Raw genomic sequence first — 21,145 nt, 5'->3', positions numbered from 1 at the left:
AAACAGTATTTTCAAAATCGGTACCAGAAATATCTCCGCAACTACTGAACCGATCGGGATCAAATTTTTCAAAGTTATGCTTCACACAATAATCTAGTACTTATCGAGCCCTTTTTTCGATATTTTACATAGTTTTTTTTTTTCTTATAATTACTCAACAATTTTAAGGCGAAAAACCGCCAATTTTATGCAAATGACTGCCATGACCCGAAAAAATTGAATTCGCAAATTCCGGCTCGATAAGTACTAGTTCTGTCTATCTACTTTGAGAAAATTATTTTTTTTTTTTCAGATAAGAAATGGCGGAGGCACGTCTGGTACCGCGAACGCTCTCGAAAAAAACACACCCCGGAAAACGACTGCAATTTTTTTACCACTCAAAATTTTCGAACCCAATTTTCACACAATTTATAATAAATGCCATACTTCAAAATGTTTATTATGGTTTTTAAAAAAAAATGCAGTTTTATACACGAAAAAAAATCTTAAACATGACCCTACTTCTAGGTGCTCAGCTATATGTGAGCCCTTAATAACTAATATTTTTTCTTTTAGCCTAAAACGGATTTAAACAGATGCAAATTAACCCTTATGTTCACCCCCAAAAATAATTTTTCCGTGATTACTCGGGTTCTAATCAATATTTTGGAATGAAACAAAATGGAAACTACTTTTTATAAAAAAAACATTTATGGGCGTATATAATGCATCAGTTGAATGAACAGTATGACAATATTCCACCAAATAGAGATACGCTCTGGGAACGTATACAAAATATTTGGAACGCTATAGATGTGAATTATATATCTATGCCAAACAGATTACAAACCTTTATTGATTTGGATGGTGGTTGGATATATTATTAGACTGTTTTGTTTTTTCATTGTTTGTAAAATGATGTCAAAATAAGTTCCCGGGTCCATAACATTATGGACCCGGCAATGCTTCCTTTCTGATAGATGTAAAATTTAAAAAAATCCCGTTTTTCTAAATATTTCAAAAACGGTTTAAGATATTACACTGAGCTTTGGTGTATAGTACAGTGGCAGTGTAATATCTTAAATCGTTTTCGAGATATTTAGAAAAAACCGGATTTTAAATTTCTTTCGACATCTATCTCAGAAAGGAAATATTTCCGAACCCATAATGTCATGAACTTATTTACTTATTTTCACTTCCAGAACAGGTCCTTAAAATATATTTTTATTTTGTTGCCTTCAAGGCCTACCTACCTACTTTCTGCAGAATATGACACAAATTCTTATTTCAAAATATTAATTTTCTCAGGGACAAGAAAAATAATGTGGCAAGACAAAATAATTTCAAAACCTTCTCTTTTTATAATGCATATACTTCAGGCCTGCAATTTTTTGTTATGTCGTTACACACGTGCCTACACAAAAAAAATATGACGACCCTAATTATTGATGCCTCCCAAAATTCCTATTAATAGTCCACCGAGTCGCCCCTTTAATAGTAGTATGCTTTTTAGGTCGGAAACCTTTATCTTCAATTGTTTTTTTTTTACTTTGTCAAATAATAATTTACTAAAAATAATAAATTTCTGTGAAAATAACAATTCGCAAAACGGAAATAACAACTGTCAATGCAAATGACGCCAAACGCGTTTTTGTTCTTCACAACCCGCTACGATAGAAAATATTGACAATTTCGATTCCCGGGTACACATGTAACATTATTTTTAAACGGATTTTATACAAAAATGGTACATTCTACTATTATGGACCAAGAATTTTTTTTTTACTAGAAAATTCTGAAATTTCATACTTTTCAGTCAAAAGTCAAAATATTTTTTGTTTATAATTCAATGCCGGTAGGGGCATATAGCTCGCGGAGTAGTTGTTTCTCGCAACACTGACAATTAAAACATTGTCTTCGCCCTCTGTGGGTGGCAGTCGTGCAACAAGTACCTACCTGCAATATAGCAGGTCGCTTCCTACTGTAGCCATTTGAATGGCACTGTTGGGAGTCCGCACGACAGATGGAGCCATTTGCGCTCCCGCATACAAAAAGTCAAAATAGTTAAAGCATAAAAAAGTTATGGTAAATTTTACCCCCCTCCCCCCCCAGTGTAGAAATGTATGTGATGAAAATTTGTAAATTTCATTGTAGTAGCGGAGTTAAGCTAGTTACCAAATTTCATGAATTTATCTCAACGGGTTTCGGAGTTATTTAGAAAAAACCATCATCAGAGTGGCCCCTTCAAGTGGCTATAACTTCCTTAGGAAGAATTTTTGAACCCACATTTATATAAAGAAAAAGTAATATTTTTCGACATAGAACACCCTCTAGAAATATTGCCCCCTAATTTCGGGACACCCTGTATATACGGGGTGTCAATAAATAGCGTAACAGACTTTGTTGACAGTACTCATCAAAATAAAGGAAAAAATATATTACAAGAGAGTTCCAGCTAATGAAACGTATTTTTAAAGGAACTTTTCAGAACCTTACTAGATTTAATAAAATTTGTCCCATTTTGGCCATATTTTTAAAAATTTCATAACTTAACATTTCCTTGATATTTATAACAAATGTGCTTATTCTGTATATTTCTACAATTCTGTTGATGGATCGATGTTTTCATAATCGTGTCAGTTGTGTTTCCCATTGCAGGGTACTCGAATGGAAGAAAGACTGGACGATGCGATAAATGTGTTAAGGAACCACGCGGAATCACAACTAGGTTTAGTAGGGCAGCTTCCAAATAATTTAGCGGCGCATCAAATGCCACAGCTCGGCTACTCGGCACCTCCACCCCCCGATCCACACTTACCCGATCCCGTCAAAGTCGAACGACCCACGTATAACACAAGTGAGTGCGTCAAAACGACAATATCGTTCGGTCGGCTACGCCGAAGTCTATAATTCGCCGTTTTCGTTTCAGAAAAACGTAAAGAGCCCCCAGACAGCGACACAAAACCATCCAGTTCAGTAGAAAGCATAGTACAACCAAATTCAACGAGCGGACCTCCAACCAAAACCAGCAAGCGATCAAGGAGATAGTAAGTATTGAATTTGAATATCACGATATTATACGTTGACTTAATCCGATGGAGATTTGCTCTCGTAACAGTAGCAAAAAAAAATTGCTGGAGTGGTAATTTTTTTTTTTTACTTAACCGAAAGTTTTATGTCACGATTTTTGCTCCTGTTACGCAGTCCTCTTGGAAATAAAAATTCCTGTTTTAAGTAGTTTTTCAAGTAATGCCGACGAGGATGAAATTGATGACCCCAGCAACAAGGCCGTACGCGAGAAAGAGCGTAGACAGGCCAACAATGTTCGTGAACGGTATGTAAAACAACAAATAACAACACCTACGCTGTCTCTTAATACATCCCCTTATGTCCGAATTAATCCCGTACCAGTTTAATGCCCTCACAGATTTATTTAACGTCCGGAAGCTATGAGCGAAAAATTTACCACTCGTAAAAATAATTCGTTTATTGACGACCAAGAAAAAAAGCCTCAGTTCTTAAAATACATTAATATTCTAGCTAATTCCTATTTATTCATTTACTGCGAAAAAACTTTGGATGTCTATTTTTTATCACAGTTACATAACCTCAAACTTATTTTTTTTCATTAACATTCTGCCATAACCTCTTTATTTTAGTGATTTTTTTTTCAAATTTGGTATATACATTTATTGGTAACAAATTGCACCTATGAAAAAAGTTTCCATTATAATTCTGAAGTTACACAACCTCAAACTTTTTTTTTGTGAGCATTTTGCCATAACCTCTTTATTTTAGTGATTTTTTTTTTCAAATTTGGTATACATTTATTGGTAACAAATTGCACCTACGAAAAAGTTTCCATTATAATTCTGAAGTTACATAACCTCAAACTTATTTTTTATGAACATTTTGCCATAACCTCTGTATTTCAGTGATTTTTTTTTCAAATTTGGTATATACATTTATTGGTAACAAATTGCACCTATGAAAAAAGTCCCATTATAATTGTGAATTCTCAAACTTATTTTTTTATGAACATTTTGCTATAACCTCTTTAATTCAGTGATTTTTATTTCAAATTTGGTATATACATTTATTGGTAACAAATTGTACCTACAAAAAAGTTTCCATTGTAATTCTGAAACCTTAAACAGTTTAAAATGGCCATTGTTTACTATGAAATTGATCATAACCTACAAAGTGTGTTATATTTTAAATGTCAATGTCACTCAATGCCTACTAGCAGAAAGCATGGTTTTGTACCTACTAACTGAAGTGGCCTACTCCGTTGGTGCTATAAAAGGTGAAATTAATTTTTTAGCTATTGATATTGTGGGAAATAACTATCCTGCAGACAACAGGCCTCTTTAAAGTAGTTGTTTCATATAATACCAAGTTTAGTTTAAAACGTTAGGTCACTTTCTACTAGTAGGTGCAAAGCAACGCTTTGTGCCAGTAGGCATTAAGTGCCATTGACAAATGAAAAATGACAACTAAATTGTAGGTTATATCTCACCCATAACTTTAAAATTGCAATTTTTAATAAAAATTCAACAAATCCAGTCGTAACATAAATCGTGTCCAAGAAAAAATGTATTTAAAACTTTGCGTTAATTTGCCACTATATTTTCCGCTCACAAATTAATAAATGTCAGATTTTAATGCTTATGTAAAATCTTTTTATATTCATTTTAACTGCAAAATAAATTTTAACTGTTTTTTGGCTGCCCCAAAACTAAAATACATTTTTTCTTGAAAATGGTTTTAACTTGGATCAGACGAACCTTTTAATTAAGATTTTTTTAAATATTTAGTAATTTTGAAAATGCTTCTTCGTAAGTGCTTTTTTTCTACCAACAGCAAAGATGTAAGGCGATGTGGTGATGCCATCGTGCATGCCGCTAGTAATAGAGTTTAATGGTAATTGTAACAAATTTTAAAAAAGAACTTAAATTTTTACTCATAGTTTCCGGACATCTTGTAAAAAAAACATAAATACGGTGACCTGCACATTGTTTACTATATTTAAAAAAAAACACTGCATGCATATTGTTTTTCCAGCTGAAAAAAATTATTTTGGTTTTTGTGATGTCACAATCATTAATTTGAGAAGCGAGATCATCGTAAAATAATTTCTATATTTCCTATATTTCTTTTGACATTTTGTAGTTCGTCACTTGTCATTATTATTTATTGAGTTTATTACATTTGTCACCCTATCGCAGCGGTTTAATAAACAAATTTCCTCTTTTTGTGGCAAATGTTCTGATATCTGACAACATCGATAGTGCTGCTCCCTGGTTGCTGCCAGCCAAAAGTTCCCTAAAACAGCAGCCATCTTTGCACTTGTTTTTGACAGATTTTTGACATCTTCGATGTATGCGAGGCATTCCACGCCAATTCGACCACTTTTAACCCTGACCCCTTTCAATTTTGCTGAAGCTTTTTATTGTTTTCTACCCCGTTGAAAACCGCTCTGAGAATTTTTTTCATTTTTTCACCCAACTCAAAAAAAGATGAATTTAAAAAAATAACCATAACTTTTTAAAAAATTGATATATGGGGACGTTTTTTGTTTAAATATTTATTTTTAAATGTACATTTGAAAAAAAATAGATCAAAATTATCTGGACCTATCTCAAATGTTTTTTTTTTCCAATTTTCGTAAATAAACGATATGTCGTTGATTACCATTTTTGACTTTTTTTTTTATAAAAAATGAAATTTTTTATAAATACTCAAATTTTTTCAGTGGTGTTTTTTCGTTTCCTATTTTTTTATTGAATTTTGATCTATTTTTTAAAAAGTTAAGAAAAAAATGATCATTTTGAATAATTTTTTTGTATTTTTATTCGAAAACTACATCCAAAAACAAAGAAAATGGAAAAAAGTTGTTATTAGGTCCACTTTTGGACGAACAGTGGGCTTTAAAAAAAGACATGCAACACATTTAAACTCAAATAAGTCATTTTGAAACCATCCTCTTTTGACTTTTTGAAATTCTCATCAATCGCTGCATAGAATATTGTTTTTCAATTTTGGGATTCTATATACATTTTCAAAAGTTTTCAAAATGGTATGTGAAATAAGCTAATTTGAAAAAAAAAAATTTTCAATCAAAAAAAAATTGAAAATGAAAATACACCACTGAAAAAATTTGGATTTATAGTTTTTCAAAAGAAAAAAAAAAAATTTTAAATGGTAAGTAATCGAGAAATTTTCGTTTTTTTTTTTCGTAAATTGAAAAAAAAACAGTGAAGATAGGTCCAGATAATTTTGATCAATTTTTTTTCAAAAAGTTAAAAACAAAAATTTTGAAAAAAAACCTCGATAACTTGTGGTTATTTTAAAAAAAAAGCTATTTTTTTCAAAAATTCATAACCTTTTTTGAGTTGGGTGAAAAAATTTGAAAGAATTCTCAGAGGTTTTCAATGGGGTAGCAAACAATAAAAAAGTTTCAACCAAATCGAAAGGGGTCAGGGTTGTTAAAAGTTGGCCATTCATATAGAATTATTGTGTACAAAATTGCACTGAACAAAATGTAACAAATCATTTCGCTTCAGTGTTTTATATACCACAAATGAAAGGACTTTTTGCATAAAAATGAAAGTAACTTGGGTATAACTGTCAAGGATATCAAAAACAAGAACCAAAAAGTTTGTTCTGATAAACACAAAACTTTTTTGTTGTAACTCTTTTACAAAAAAAAAAAATAAATAAAATGCAGGTCAAATTCAAAACACTTTCGTGTGACTACTAAAAAAACGTTTCACAAATTTATAAATCGTATACTTATCTAATTACGTTAATTTATATTTTTTACTGTACCTATTTCTATTCATACTAAAACTTTATAGTTTTCCTTTAAATACCACCCAATCCCCTCTTGATATGTTAATTAGAGGCCCATATTCAGAATACAAATGTTACGTGATACCGACTCAGTCTGATATTGATAAGGAGCTTGTCAAAAAGTATCTACCAGCTTCATGAGTGGAATTTTTGTAACGTAACATTCGTCGTTGCGAATTTGGCCAGCATGTAGTAGTTTTTGGATGTTTGTTTAATTAAAATCTCTTGCAGAGACACATTGAATATGGGCCTGTATACCCGAAATAAATACACGACGTGTACCTCCCTTTATCTCGGTAGAACAAAAAAAAAGAATAGGGGTTACAATTTCTCCTGAGCCGGCTGTCCTTTTTTCACTTTGAGTGAAACGAATCATGCATCAAACCAAACATTTTCTCCAATAAACGATAGTTCGTCAATTAAAGTTAACGTTTTGCTTTTGTTGTGTAACGTTGATTAACTGTAAACAAACAAGTGATTCATGATTCTGTAAATTCTCATGCGGAGTTTACCGATTCCGCTTTTACGATCCTGGCACGTTCGTAAATATTATGTCAGTTGTTCCAGCGCGGACGAGACGGAGGAGGGGGAGTTAGATCCAGATATCAAAGCGCAAAGGGAAAAAGAAAGGAGGCAGGCTAATAACGCGAGGGAAAGGTGTGATACTCTTAATTCTCTTTTGAGGTTATAGTATATTTTGGCCTATATTCATGCTGTTTCTTTCAAAACGTTTAAAAATAACATCACTTAACATATGTAATTTTTTTTTGGCAAAGTTGATAGTACTTTTGTTAAAAAATTTAGGTTAAGGGACTAACAGTTTCTGATATGGCAGTCGTCATTTATGGTGAAGTTTCTAGCAGCTAATAGGGTGTTACTTTGAATGGATTGACTTTTAGAGAAAAATTGTTTTCTCGATTCGTTTACATGTTTTTTTTTTTCATATCACAGAAATTTGACGATGAATACGCACAAACACACCGTACTGTCATTAAACACTGAAATAAATACTACACAAACCACTTCGCTGAATACCACTTTAAATTTTGCAATAAAATAAAATACGGCACTGCGATATACAGGGCTCTCCAAAAGTCCCAGTACGGCAGAACAAATTTCGAAGAATGCATTTTGGGTAAAAATGTTTCAGACAAAAGTGTAAGGATTCTTCCCTGGCTATCTGATGGTGACCTTGGATTTGACCTTGACTGACCGTCGAGGTCATTTGAAGGTGAAGTTAAGTTTTTTAAATGGGAACCCCTATTTTTTATTGCGGATTTGGAAAGAGCAGGAAATTTTACGTTCAAATGTGGTCTTGACCATAACTTTGACAATGACCTTCAAGGTCAAATGTGGGTCGAGTTCCAAAAGTCCCAGTACGGCAGAGAAACTTTCAAAAAATGCATTTTGGGAAATATGGTCTACACAAAAGTGTAAGGATTTTCCCTGGCTATCTGATGGTGACTCTGGATTTGACCTTGACTTTGACCTTCAAGGTCATTTGAAGGTCAAGTTAAGTTTTTTAAATGGGAACCGCTATTTTTTATTGCGGATTTGGAAAGAACAGAAAATTTGACATTTAACTATGACCTTGGCCAATTCCTTGGCCATGACCTTCAAGGTCAAATGTGTGTCGAGTTCCAAAAGTCCCGGTACGGCAGTACTCGGTTTTTGGGGTCGCTGATCACAAATCTGAAATCGGCTTTTAAAAATTCGTAATATAAGATGGCGGATCCAAGATGGCAGACAATATTTTTAAAAAATCAACCAATTTACGCCAAATTTGGTATACCCCCGTATACCAAATTTGACTTACCTTGACCTACAAATGACTTTGAAGGTCAAATCCAAGGTCACCATCAGATAGGCTGGGAAAAATCCTTACATTTTGTCTGAAACATTTTTTCCCAAAATGCATTCTTCAAAAGTTTTTCTGCGTACCGGGACTTTTGGATTGCCTTGTATAAATTTTATTTCGAGTCCGGAAAAAACCAATACTACATACAGAAAGTCGAAAAATTACAAAAACTTCGTAAATTAATAAACTAAAATTAAAGTAAATTTAATTAAATAAAGTGGTAACGTAGTTGGCCTTCTTGTTTCGCCACATTAACGTTAGTGTTTGTTTGTTGCTCGCCTAATGCCCTATTGTCATATCTCATCAGTAGTTCACCTAAACTAGGTCAATTCAAAGGTTATTGACACCGAAATTCACAAACTAAACATAGTTCTTTAAAAAAATAGTAACAAATTTTTTATTAAAAGAAAAAAATAATACAAGTGCAGTTTAAAAAATGAATTGTAGGTCGATTATGTATTTACCCTAAAACGACTGACACCCACTTAAATTAGCACCCTGCGTAATTGGTGATAGAAAATAATTATTACCCTAACAACTAAACTGACGCTAAGCCACATAACACAAAGTATCTGAATTTATGATTGTCTTAGCTCGTTTACGACGGAAGAGTAACAATATTTGCGTGATTTACTGCACAACTTTGTCATAAATGACGGCTGCTGTATCAATAAACTTAACCGAGTATATGTTTTGCTAAATACAAGAGAACGATCATTCCGTGGATTGATTTTCGTGTTATTTATGGTGTTGCTGTTGCTTTTAGGATACGTATTCGTGATATAAATGAAGCTCTCAAAGAACTAGGAAGAATGTGTATGGCACATTTAAAAACGGACAAACCGCAAACTAAACTCGGTATTCTAAATATGGCTGTCGAGGTTATCATGACGCTGGAACAGCAAGTTAGAGGTAGGTCTGACATGATTACCACTACCCCTTTAATTTAGACAAAAAAAAATTTGTTGACGTTTTGAATTCGATTAATTTTAAAACTCAATAAAATTAAACTTATGTTCACTTTTTATCATTTTTTTTTTTTGAGATTTTGTTTAGGGTTGTAAGTTTATCTTCAAAACATTATAATAAAAACGACACTTCTCATTTTTCACATCTTAAGAACTTGTGTGGGAGAGGGGGCGGAATATTACTATTCAATAAAAAGTAAATCGTGCTGCACGATATCGAATAATGTAAATGTACTTGTATTTTTATTTTTGTTGTGTACGTTACTTTACAGAACGAAATTTAAATCCAAAAGCAGCCTGTCTGAAGCGACGGGAGGAAGAAAAAGCCGAGGACGGACCTAAATTAGGCCCAGGACCACACCATATGCTCTCTGCCCCTCATTATCCCACATTACCTGTGAGTATCGCTTTTATATTGTCTGCCGGGTGTCCATTTCTCGAGCCGCATCGCGGGGATCTTGGTTATGTTTGGAGATACTAGGTCGGCTGAATTTCGTGTTATCTTTTTTCGTTTTGACGAAAAATTATCTATTCTTTTAATTTAAAACCAAACACTTTTCATGGAGAATTCAAATACATTGTCATAATTATTCGCTTATCAGTCTGCTTTTCTCGGTTGTGATTTTTTATTCTTTGTGTTTCCTAAACGAGGACATATTTTTACGAAAACAATGAACTTGAAGGCTTTTTAATTTATGGGGAAGCGCTGACAAAATGCAGTGGCTGCATTTTAATTATACAATGCAAAATCTACGTTAAGAAATCACCCGGCACAACGAATGTGTGTTAACTTAATGAAAAGGCCTCCTAACATGAAACGTTTTAAAAGAACGAGGAGAACATGCAGGATGGCCTGTATCACTTGAAACGGCTGAAGTAAAGAATGAAGTAATTCTAGAAAATGACGAAAACCATCCAGCAATAAATACTTGGCAATCCTTATGATTTATAAACACTCTTTTGGTTTACGAGGGGTGTTGACAAACTGCAGCTGTGGCATCTTGTTTTGCGCACAGAAATATTTTTATTAAAATTATCTGACGCTACGAACATTGTGTTAACTTAATTCTAAGGTGTTCTCATCTAAAGGCCTTCGCCACACAAAATGGCTGAAAATGTCAGAAATTACGCAACTTTCACCAATTTTTGTAAAAATACCAAAACCGTAATAGAAACAATGCTATAAATAACATTTTTCTCGGTTGCGGTTTTTTGTTTTTCAGTTTTTAAACAGTGGCACACATTTATGAAAATAATGAACTTGTAGATACACTTTTGATTTACGGGGGGAGCACTGACAAAATGCAGCTACAGCATTTCGTTTATATACGGAAAATTTTGGTTAAGAAAGCACCCAACACTGTGAATGTTATCTTGGAAAGGCCTTACCACCATAAATGGTAGAAATTGAAGTTCTGGAAAATGTCGAAAATGATGAACAATAAATCAGTGTTCTGTATAATTTTTTCTTTGTGGTCATTTGAAAAAGTGTGAAGTTATAATGAAAATGATACAGTGAAAACAGTCAATGTGTAGATATGCTTTTAATTTACGGGGAATGTTGACAAAATGCAATTACGGCATCTCATTTGTGTGTTGGAAGATTTTCGTTAACAAATCACCCGACACCACGAGTGTTTCTTAATTTGGTTCAAATGTGTTGTGATACGGAGTGTTTTAAAGAAGCAACATGAGAGACATCACCTGAAATGTCTGAAATTAAGGTAGAAATTCTAAAAACTGTTGAAAACGGTCCAACGGTGAACGTCTACGAAATCATTATAATTTTCTTCTATAGGATCGTTTAAAAAATAAAGCTTATGGAAATAGAATATTAACTTGGAAAATGTTGGACAGCGAGTAGAAAAGGCTTTTAGAAGTTGTTTTTGGGCAGAGATTTTATTTTTGCCACGAGTTACATCGAGCAAGACTGTGCACGCTGCAGACAGACGTTGACAAATAAATTTTGTAAATATGCCAGGACCGCAATAGGAACAATGCTGTCAATGGCAATTTTCCCTGTTATAGTTTTTCGCTGTTCGCAGTATTTAAGCAATGGCACGTATTTATGAAAACGATCGACATGTAGATATGCTTTTAATTTATGAGGAATGTTGACATAGTGCAATTGTGGCATCTTGCTTGCCTGTTGAAAGATTTTCGTTTAGAAGTCACCCAACACCACGAGTATTTCTTAATTTGGTTCGAATATGCTGTGGTACGTAGTGTTTAAAGAAGCAATTTGAGTCACCTGAGGTAAAACGTGGCACGTATTTATGAAAACGATCAACACGTAGATATGCTTTTAATTTATGAGGAATGTTGACAAAGTGCAATCGTGGCATCTTGTAGATACGCTTTAAATTTATGGGGAGTGTTGGCAAAGTGCAGATCCAACACCACGATTGTTTGATAATTTAGTTCAAATGTGACGTGACACATGATGTTTAAAGAAACAAAAACAAAGAAGGCCTTTACTACTTGAAATGGCCAAAAATATCAAGAACGATACACAATGAATGAAAACTCAGTGATCCTTAAAATTTTTTTCTTGGAATCGGTAAAAATTAATTTATTGCATTGGAGAAGTGTTTATCGATTTCTTGCAAGTTCTACACATTGCCTCAATTTTGAGAACGCTTTGTATTCGAGTTATCCATAAAAAAGCGTTCTAGTATGTATGTATGTCGGAGGGTGGTGGAATTGTTTTTCCACCGCGGCACTTAGGCCTTATTAGGCCCCTTGTACACCCTCCTTCATTACTCGACTACTTTTCTTCAAACCATCCTATTTACTACACCGGTGGCTTGGTGGCAAAGTCTCGTAGAGTTTATGTATGATAGCATGGTCATGAGTTACAGAGATTTTCTTTGCTCTGTTCTCATTACCATTTATCGGGGACCACACGCACGTGGAAAATGTTGAGCGACCCAGGTCTCTGGTAGGCTGCCACAGCCACGTCCCCGAGCCTGCCTTAGGTCACCCATCCAAATTCCAGCTTGAGTCCGTGATGCTGCCACAGCCACGTCCCCGAGCCTGCCTTAGGTCACCCATCCAAATTCCAGCCTGCGTCCGTGATGCTTACGAAATCGAAATCCACTGGCCAAGACGTCCGGCTAGGCGATCCCCTAAGCGTTCTAATAATTTTTCAGTCTAAAAAAAACGCCTCTTTCTGTTTTAGATTAAAAAAGTAAAAATTTTCATGAATAATTTCAAAACGAAAAGACGGGTAAAATTTATCTTCGACGTATTGTCTTCAAATTCCGCAATTTCCTTCTAATTTAACCGACTTTGTATCTCTTTAAGTTAACGGGGATCCCTACGACGCATTATTTGAAATTCTAAACGTAATCGTCGATAATTGTTATTAATTTGTGCACCGAGTTAAAAATTGTGCGTTTTTTTTTCAGGGCGCACCCACCAATTTGCCTCACAATCCAGGTCAGCCGCAATAGCATTGATAGTATTTTTTTTTTGCTACCTGTACATACACTCTCGTACAAAACGGCATCATCATGTTCATCATACATCATGCATAAACGATTATATATTTTTTTAAGAATATTATGTAGTGATATAATAATTATTATATTCTTATTTTTTATTACTTATTTCTCTCCACTTAATTTTGTAAATGGAAAATTCTAGATGAGACAGCTTTAGTTTCTAATGTTAAGGGGGACACTTGTCGGAGACACAATTAAAAAAAAAATGAAAATACGGAACAACAGCAGTTTGCGTGCGACAAATCACAAACGTTGAATACTCAATAATTTTTGAACCGACAAAAATTCGTTCATGTTGTGTCTTCGCTCGGCCGGGTGTTTTTCAATTTTTTTTATATGTGGCTCGAGACGGATAATCGTTTAATTCATTGTGCCAAATTTCTTTGAATACTCTCTAATAATAATTAAAAAACGGTTTATTTAACCTGAATGATACGTATTATGTTCTGATCTCCTTTTTTGCCATTTTTTTTTTAGTTTTTAAACGACAATCTAGATTAATCGGTAAATAAAACTAGATAATTAGAAGTGATACCGATATTACCGACTTGGTTACAGACCTGTGCAGAAGAGTCGGTAATGCAGATTGTACACTTAACGATCTCAACATTTCTGACAGCGGATGAAGAAACGAGAAATTATATGTTTCTTCCCCAAAAACTGTTGTCCCGATAACTAATACATCAATCTCGATGGATTGACAATTTTGATTAAAAAAATAATTGCTATTTGTTCTAATCCTATACTTTCTTTAAATATGTTTTTTTTTGCTCTCACAGGACTACAGTACAAAGTAAGAATAGTTTTCACGAAACTATGCCCTTGTACTTAATTTGTCTTGACATTTTGAATGAAATGGAGATGCTGTCAAAAAACTGCTATTAATGGAACCGATATTACCGACTTCGCTTTATTAGTTACAGACCTGCGTGCAAGGGTCGGTAATGCAGATTACGTATTGAACGACCTCAATATTTCTGACAGATGAACAAACAAAAATTGTCGTTCCGATAATTAATATTTCTCGGTGGATTTTCAACGTTGAGCACAATTAGTTCCGATGTTGTTAACATTAAAAAAATCGCGAAGTCGGTAATATCGGTACCATTAATAGAGGTTTTTTGACAGCATCTTCATTTCGTTCAAAATGTCAAGACAAATTAAGTACAAGGGCATAGTTTCGTGAAGAACAATTCTTAATTTGTACTGTGATCCTTTAGAAGAGCAAAAAAATGTAATTGAAGAAAGTATAGGATTAGAACAAATAGCAATTATTTTTTTAATGTACCTAAATATCAGAACTAATTGTGCTCAAAGTTGTCAATCCATTGAGATTGAGGTATTAGTTATCGGGACAGCAGTTTTTGGGGAAGAAACATATAATTCCTCGTTTCTTCATCCTTTGTCAGAAATGTTGAGATCGCTAAGTGCGTAATCTGCATTACCGACTTCCACACAGGTCTGTAACCAAGTCAGTAATATCGGCACCACTACTAGACTTTTTTTGAAAGCATCATTATTTCTTCTAGAATATCGGGCAATTTAAACACAAGAGTGTAGATTAATTGATAACAAATTGCTATTTCATTTAGAAATGACTTTTTAAATGTAGGTAATGACTAATTTGCTCAAATTTGTTTCTTAGTTTAGAAACTTCCGAAAAAAACATTTTTTATTTGCTATTCGCGGTTATAATTTTATATTTTTGTTTGCATTCGTGCTTGATTGTAATTTTAATGACGAACATCAAATGTGCCATTAACGTTAGACGGAAGCTGTGTTCCAGGCCAATACACAGTGTTGGCTTACAAACTGTTTCAGCGACGCTAGTTGAGGGCGTCTCGAGCCACGTATAATGCTGAATGAGTTTTGTGTGCCAGTATTTACGATCGGAACAAAAAGTTACTTACGTTTTTGTACATATTTTGACATGATTTTCTCGTCTACGCAATATACTTATTTAAAAGCCATGGGTCTTTCCTAAAGTAATGCCAAATGAAAGTAAAACTTTTCTGCATGATGAATTTTTTAAGTTATTTATAACCGAGCCTAAAGGTTTTTAAATTATTCGTTCGTCTCGAGGCGGAAACCTTTCCGTCGGGACGTTCCGCTGCGTTCAGCGCGACTTTAATGGTTTAGCGCGTCATTCTAATTTTACTGGTAAAAGTTTGTTCAGTTTTTTATATTAATTTTAAGTTTATATATTTTTTAAGTGTAACTTTTGCCTAAGTAGAATTTTTAAAGTAAACATGTAATATTTTCAGCTGTTTATTATTTTAGCGCCTAGTGAATTTATATTTATATATTATTTGTTTTGATTGTTAAGATCCCTTAATTACTTCAACTAAAAATGTGTACAAAGTAAGGCGCGTCGTTCGGCTCGATCGCGAATCTTCAAGTATCCCCGCCTCTGTTACCCGTTTGCGGGTCACAGAAACAAATTAATTTCCAGTTTGGAAACGAATCGGCGAAGCTTTTCCGCTGATTCTTCCCCGGACTGATTATTTCTTTCAAATGCGACCCGCAAATGCTGATCTTAAAGTACATTGAAATTCGAGATTTCTCTTTAAAAATATCAGAAAATTGATATTTTACAAATATTTTGCGTTTTGTTATAGTTTATACAGGGTGGTGTATTTATGGCGCAAACTACGGTATCTCAGTTATTATTTGAGATGCAATGTTAGAGGGGGCAAAAATACTATATTTTAAGATTACTTCAAAATGTACAGGGCGATTTATGAAAATGTGGCAGTCAATAATTTAAGAGCCTACTTATATTTTATGTACAGGATATCCCAAAAAGATCTGAACTTCCCGATATCTTTTCCGGATTGGGTGTTATCAAAAAAAATTACCAATACCTACTTTTTATGCCAGTAATAAATAAAGTACCAAATTTTATGTCCGAATATGGGGTCAGAAAACTTTTCTGATTATGTCCTTGTCGGTCATTTGAAGGTCAAACGGATTTTTCTCCAAATAACTCGACAAGATCGAATGTTTCAAGCAGAATTTATAAGATTTTGACAAATTAAATGATGACCTTGGAACGACTTTCACCACCTGTTACAAGGTCAGACTTATTAAATTGAATACACTACTTTTATAGTAGCAATTTTTTCAGGATGTTCTTGCGTGTCATTTTATGCCAGACTCGCTTTTCATGTAAAAAATGGATAAGAAAAGTAATAGAACTTGATATATACATTTGACCGAAACTATTAGTATGATCTTGGCAATTTCGGAATTTAACAAATTTGGTTAATAATTAAAATTTGATGAAATATAATCCTAATCTAAATTTAATTTTTTTTTAAACGTTTTTGTCGAGTTATTCAAAGAAAATAAGTTTGACCTCCATATGACCAGCCAGGACATACTGGAAAAATGTTGTAACCTCGTATTCAAACATAAAATCAGGTGCTCTATCAATTACTGACAAAAACAGGGGTTGCGTTTAAAATTTTCAAGTCGACCTTGGTCTGATCCTGAAACTTCAAGTCGAGGTCAAATCCAAGGTCACCATCTCTTTTGTCATTCAAAATACTACAAACCTTGCTTAAATCGTTTTTATCGAGTTATTCGGAGAAAATGAGTTTGACCTCCAAATAAGTTGCAAGGACATACCGGAGAAATATTCTAATCCCGTCTTCAGATTAAAAAATTTGGTAGTCTATTAAGTGTTGATACAAAAAATAGGGCATTTCCTTGAATATTTTCAAGTTGACCTTGAAAGTTACGGTCAAGGTCAAATCTAAGAATACCAAATTTTTTATAGGACCCAATCCTGGATATTTATCGAGGGGGTTCGGATCTTTGTGGTAGAGACTTATATATATTACTTATAATATTTGAATTTGTCACAAAATTTGACATAAATGTTTTATGTTCTGTTGCAACATTGTCAAATTTTGAAAATTCTTTAAAAATTGTAAATAATTTTAAATGGTAATAGTGACCAAAATATTCGACAGTGTGACGGACAAAAGTTGAGATATTGACGTTTATTATATTATATAAGGTGTTTTCTGCAGACCTGCCAATTTCGCGTATTTCAAACGACATTTCCTCTAATTTTTCAAACCGAATCCTACATTTAAGTGTCCTGTTTTGTGTCAAATAAGGGGAATAAAATCCTTAAGTTTTGTGAAGGTATTTCTATTTATATCTGCTAATTTATTTGTAATAAAATGAATAAATATCTTCAAAATTAGCAAAAACGTTATAGAAATAATTGAATACATGTTAAAAAGGATAAAAAGTATACAAAATGAGACACTAAAGTACAGGGTGTAGCACTTAAAATTGAAGAAAATGTGGAGTTTAGAATTCGTGCAGTTGCATGTCTGTAGAAAACGTCCCGTATAAAAAACTGAATATATCACAATTCTGGAATAATTGGTTAACTATAATATTAACATATAGTTTTTTTTTAATTCCCTCCGATCTTTATTCAAACATTTTTTTGTGTCTCGAATAATAACAGAGCTGTCGTGCATGCTTTTCCGCCTACTAAGCCACGCATATTTTGAATCTATGAATGCTCAAGAGTGTGTAAATAATAAAATGTAGAAACGTAAATTAGTAATCGCCGCAGAAGTAATTTCAATGTATTTTAATTAAAATGACAATAACTGCCTAGATATTATTTTTGTTTGGATTGTGCCGCGATGGAAGGATCGAGTCGAACGACACGCCCAGTTGTTGTAATTAAAATAGGTATTATTTTGTTGTATGATGAAAATTTATCGATTTGTAAGTTTTTTTTACACGCAATAATGTTCAGCATAGTATATTTTCTCGTAATCCATCGGTACCCAGTGTTTATTTCATTCCATGAGCCGGCCGCTATTCTGAAATATTGGCAGCGAGAAAAAGCACTGAAAGTTTTCGGCACAAAATTCTACGTTTTTTTTTTCCTTCATTCTCAAGTTTCGTTTGTCCGAGTTGGCAGCCGTGTATTTCCTTGGGAGTTTTACCAGTGTTGGTGCAGATATATTTATATTTTCCTTGCGACTTCTCTTAAAAGTTACAGCGATTGTTGCCCTACGAATTCTGTAAAAGTGTTGCGAACATTTTATATTATATATTTTTGTAGTTATTGGACAATTTGTAACTTTTAAGACCGAGTATGTGGTTACTAAGTGATTAGGACAAATTTGTAAAGCTTACCTTAAGCCTGTATAAACGTTTAAAGCGGATGTGTTTTTAAGTATATAAAAAGGTATATATGAAAAAATAAATATCGAGTGATGAGGAAAGATTAAGTTAGGTTTAAACAGCTAGACTATGACATAAGAATGATTATCAACTATATGTAATATACAATACGTACATAATATACTATGTGCCATTTTTCATAATTTCGCCGTTTCATTTCCCCACTTGCAACCCCATGGATTTTTTCAACAAAAACATTTTATGGATTTTGTCGATTTCTCCTCATTGTTAACAAACTATCAACGATAACAATGTTGGAATTCTGACAAAAGACTTTAAATTTGTCACCGAAACTTTACCTGTATAAAAAAAGTTACCTAATTTGAATCGATAGATGTACAAGGTGTTTTTAAAATGTGGCCCCAAAGTGGAATAGAAGACAGGGAGGGACATTTCAAACAAAAATAGTTCGAAAATGTTTAGAATAAAAGTTACAGGGTACTCGGCCTGTCAATTTATCTTAAAAAAAGTGAAATCTTCAGTAAAAAAAATTGGTTTGATGTTTTTTTTTTTGTTAAGGGAGAGAGGGCTATGGCGTGGCTAATGTACCTGATTATCGCCATTTAGGAACTTACATTGCACTTCCATTGCCTTTGTTGCCCTTGTTGTTCTCGGGCTAGGCTTTGTGGGGGTAGATCTGCTATCAGAACCTCCAGACCTATTAGTCCAATCAATCTGTCACGGCCTAATGTTAAATTTACAAAAAATACCACCGCAAACAAAAAACATGGTGATATAGGGGAAAAAATTCTAAAAAACATGTTTTTTCCGTGAGCTGTGAAAATAAATTAAATTTTTATACCACGTAACTTCCTGTACGATAATTAAATAAATATTTTGCAATACGTTTATAACAAAAAGATATAATTACCATAAAACGTTGTACTTACTTTATTTCATAAACAATTATTAAATAATTATTGAAATGTTAACAAGAGTTGACAGAATTTTAGACTAAAGGAAAATTACATTTTTCAAAGGTAATCATGCTTTTGAGGCTGTCGTAAACGTCATATTTTGGTTTATCTCGCTAAAAAGCGCCTGCTACAGTTAGCTCGCGGCATGCTTCGGTTTGACGCACAATTAAAAATGTAGAAGTGGCTAAAATGAACCACAGTATTTGTTTATTGAAAATATAAGTCTTCAACTTCAATCTCTGTAAGAATGGACGCTGTAGACTTTAAATAGCAGCCTGTGGAATCTTTTGGAAAAAAAATTGTCTCGGCTCCAGAAGATCGTAGAGCAACTTTTTTTTTAATTCGTGTAAAAATGCCAGCAATCGATTCCTGTAACAGACATTGTCGAGAAATGAAAATTGAAAAAGATTTTCAAGAAAAAGCGACTAAAAATATTTTTACTTTTTTCGAAGTCATTTTTGGACAATTGAAATGAATAAAATCATTATCACTCTTTTTTACCATGAAAGTACAACTCTTTAAGGAAAAAAGTGAACCCTGATTCGTTTCTCTGCAACTATTCGTCCAGCAAGATGACCTTTTTTCGAAAAATCGATACAATTTGAAAAATTTTTAACATTTTTTAATTTTAAAAAAAGACGCTTGCTGAGGGCTACATTTACAGCAATTAACATGTTTCAAAACCTTAATTTACAAGAGATACAACAAAAACAAGGAAAGTCGATTTTTGACGGTTTTTTTGAAATATCTCGGAACGTAATATAGCAATCGATATACAGGGTGTTGAAAAAGTTTGGAACCCCCTCTCTATCTCAGAAAATACTGCTCAAACAAAAAAATTATTACAACAAAAGTTGCAGGGTTTTGAGTGAGCAATCCGATGGTGAACTTGACCACGACCTTGACGGTTATTTAGAGGTCAAGTTGAAAATTTTAAATGGGACCGTATACTTTTGACCCCAGGAATGGTAAGAGCGGAAAATTTTAAGTCTGGATGTGACCTTGACTATGACCTTCAAGGTCGTTTAGTAGTCGACCTGAAAATTTTAGATGGAACCGTATATTTTTGACCCCGGAAATGGAAAAAATGGAAATTTTTACGTTCGGATATGACCTTGACCATGACCTTCAAGGTTGTTTACAGGTCAAGTCGATTTTTAATAAATGATCTAATATTCTTCGCTCTTTTCATTTCCGGGATCAAACGTATGTTTCCATTTAGAATTTTCAACTTGACCTCTAAATGACCTTGAAGGTCAATGTCACATTCGAACGTAAAATTTTCTGCTCTTACCATTACCGGGATCAAAAGTATATGGTTGACCTCTAAGTAACCGTCAAGGTCTTGGTCAAGTTCACCATTGGATTGCTCACTCGAAACCCTGCAACTTTTGTCCTAATAATTTTTTTGTTTGAGCAGTATTTTCTGAGATCGTGGGGGCTTCCAAACTTTTTGAACACTATTTAAAAATACAAATCCATTGTTTTTTTTTATAGATACAATTTTCTCATTTAACTTTTTTCGATTGGAGTTCAAAAAACTTTATAAATGGTGCACTTTAAAAAGTTTTAAAATCAATATATTATAAATATTGTGTAATTTGTTTACAAAAAAAAAATATTTTCAATATGACATCCACACAAAAAAAAATTAAGTTATTTTCTTGAAAATGTCGGTAAAAAAACTATGACAGTTCAAGAATTTTTTCAGTCAGGCTACAAATTCAAAGAATAAATTTTTTTGGGTGGAATAGCAGGGGCAAATCCAGAGATGAACTTTAAGGGGGTGTTCGTATAGTTTGTTTTAAAAAAAGTATGCAATCAAGAAAACTGACAGAC

The 21,145-nt window shown here is 33.3% G+C and overlaps 1 protein-coding gene across 9 annotated transcripts in view; it reads left to right on the top strand.

The window, feature by feature from the left end:
• The window catches only part of LOC108910543 (protein daughterless), a 54,417-nt gene extending 35,885 nt beyond the window's left edge, over positions 1-18,532 (top strand). For 2 of the 9 annotated variants that reach the window (XM_018715164.2, XM_023455012.1), the window contains exons 5-10: positions 2,620-2,836; positions 2,909-3,026; positions 3,215-3,313; positions 9,459-9,604; positions 9,933-10,057; positions 13,071-18,532. In XM_018715164.2, coding sequence (XP_018570680.1) covers positions 2,620-2,836; positions 2,909-3,026; positions 3,215-3,313; positions 9,459-9,604; positions 9,933-10,057; positions 13,071-13,115 — 750 coding nt within the window. In that variant the 3' untranslated portion in view covers positions 13,116-18,532. Of the gene's footprint in view, positions 1-2,619; positions 2,837-2,908; positions 3,027-3,214; positions 3,314-7,392; positions 7,492-9,458; positions 9,605-9,932; positions 10,058-13,070 lie in introns of all 9 variants that reach the window. The other 7 variants (XM_018715169.2, XM_018715171.2, XM_018715170.2 and 4 more) reach the window with 7 other exon arrangements.
• The last annotated feature ends 2,613 nt before the right edge of the window (positions 18,533-21,145 follow it).

The sequence above is a fragment of the Anoplophora glabripennis genome, unplaced genomic scaffold (genome assembly GCF_000390285.2).
Source record: "Anoplophora glabripennis isolate ALB-LARVAE unplaced genomic scaffold, Agla_2.0 scaffold501, whole genome shotgun sequence".
Lineage (NCBI taxonomy): Eukaryota > Metazoa > Arthropoda > Insecta > Coleoptera > Cerambycidae > Anoplophora > Anoplophora glabripennis.
Note: the sequence above shows the minus strand (reverse complement) of the source record. Positions and strands in the feature narration are given on the sequence as shown.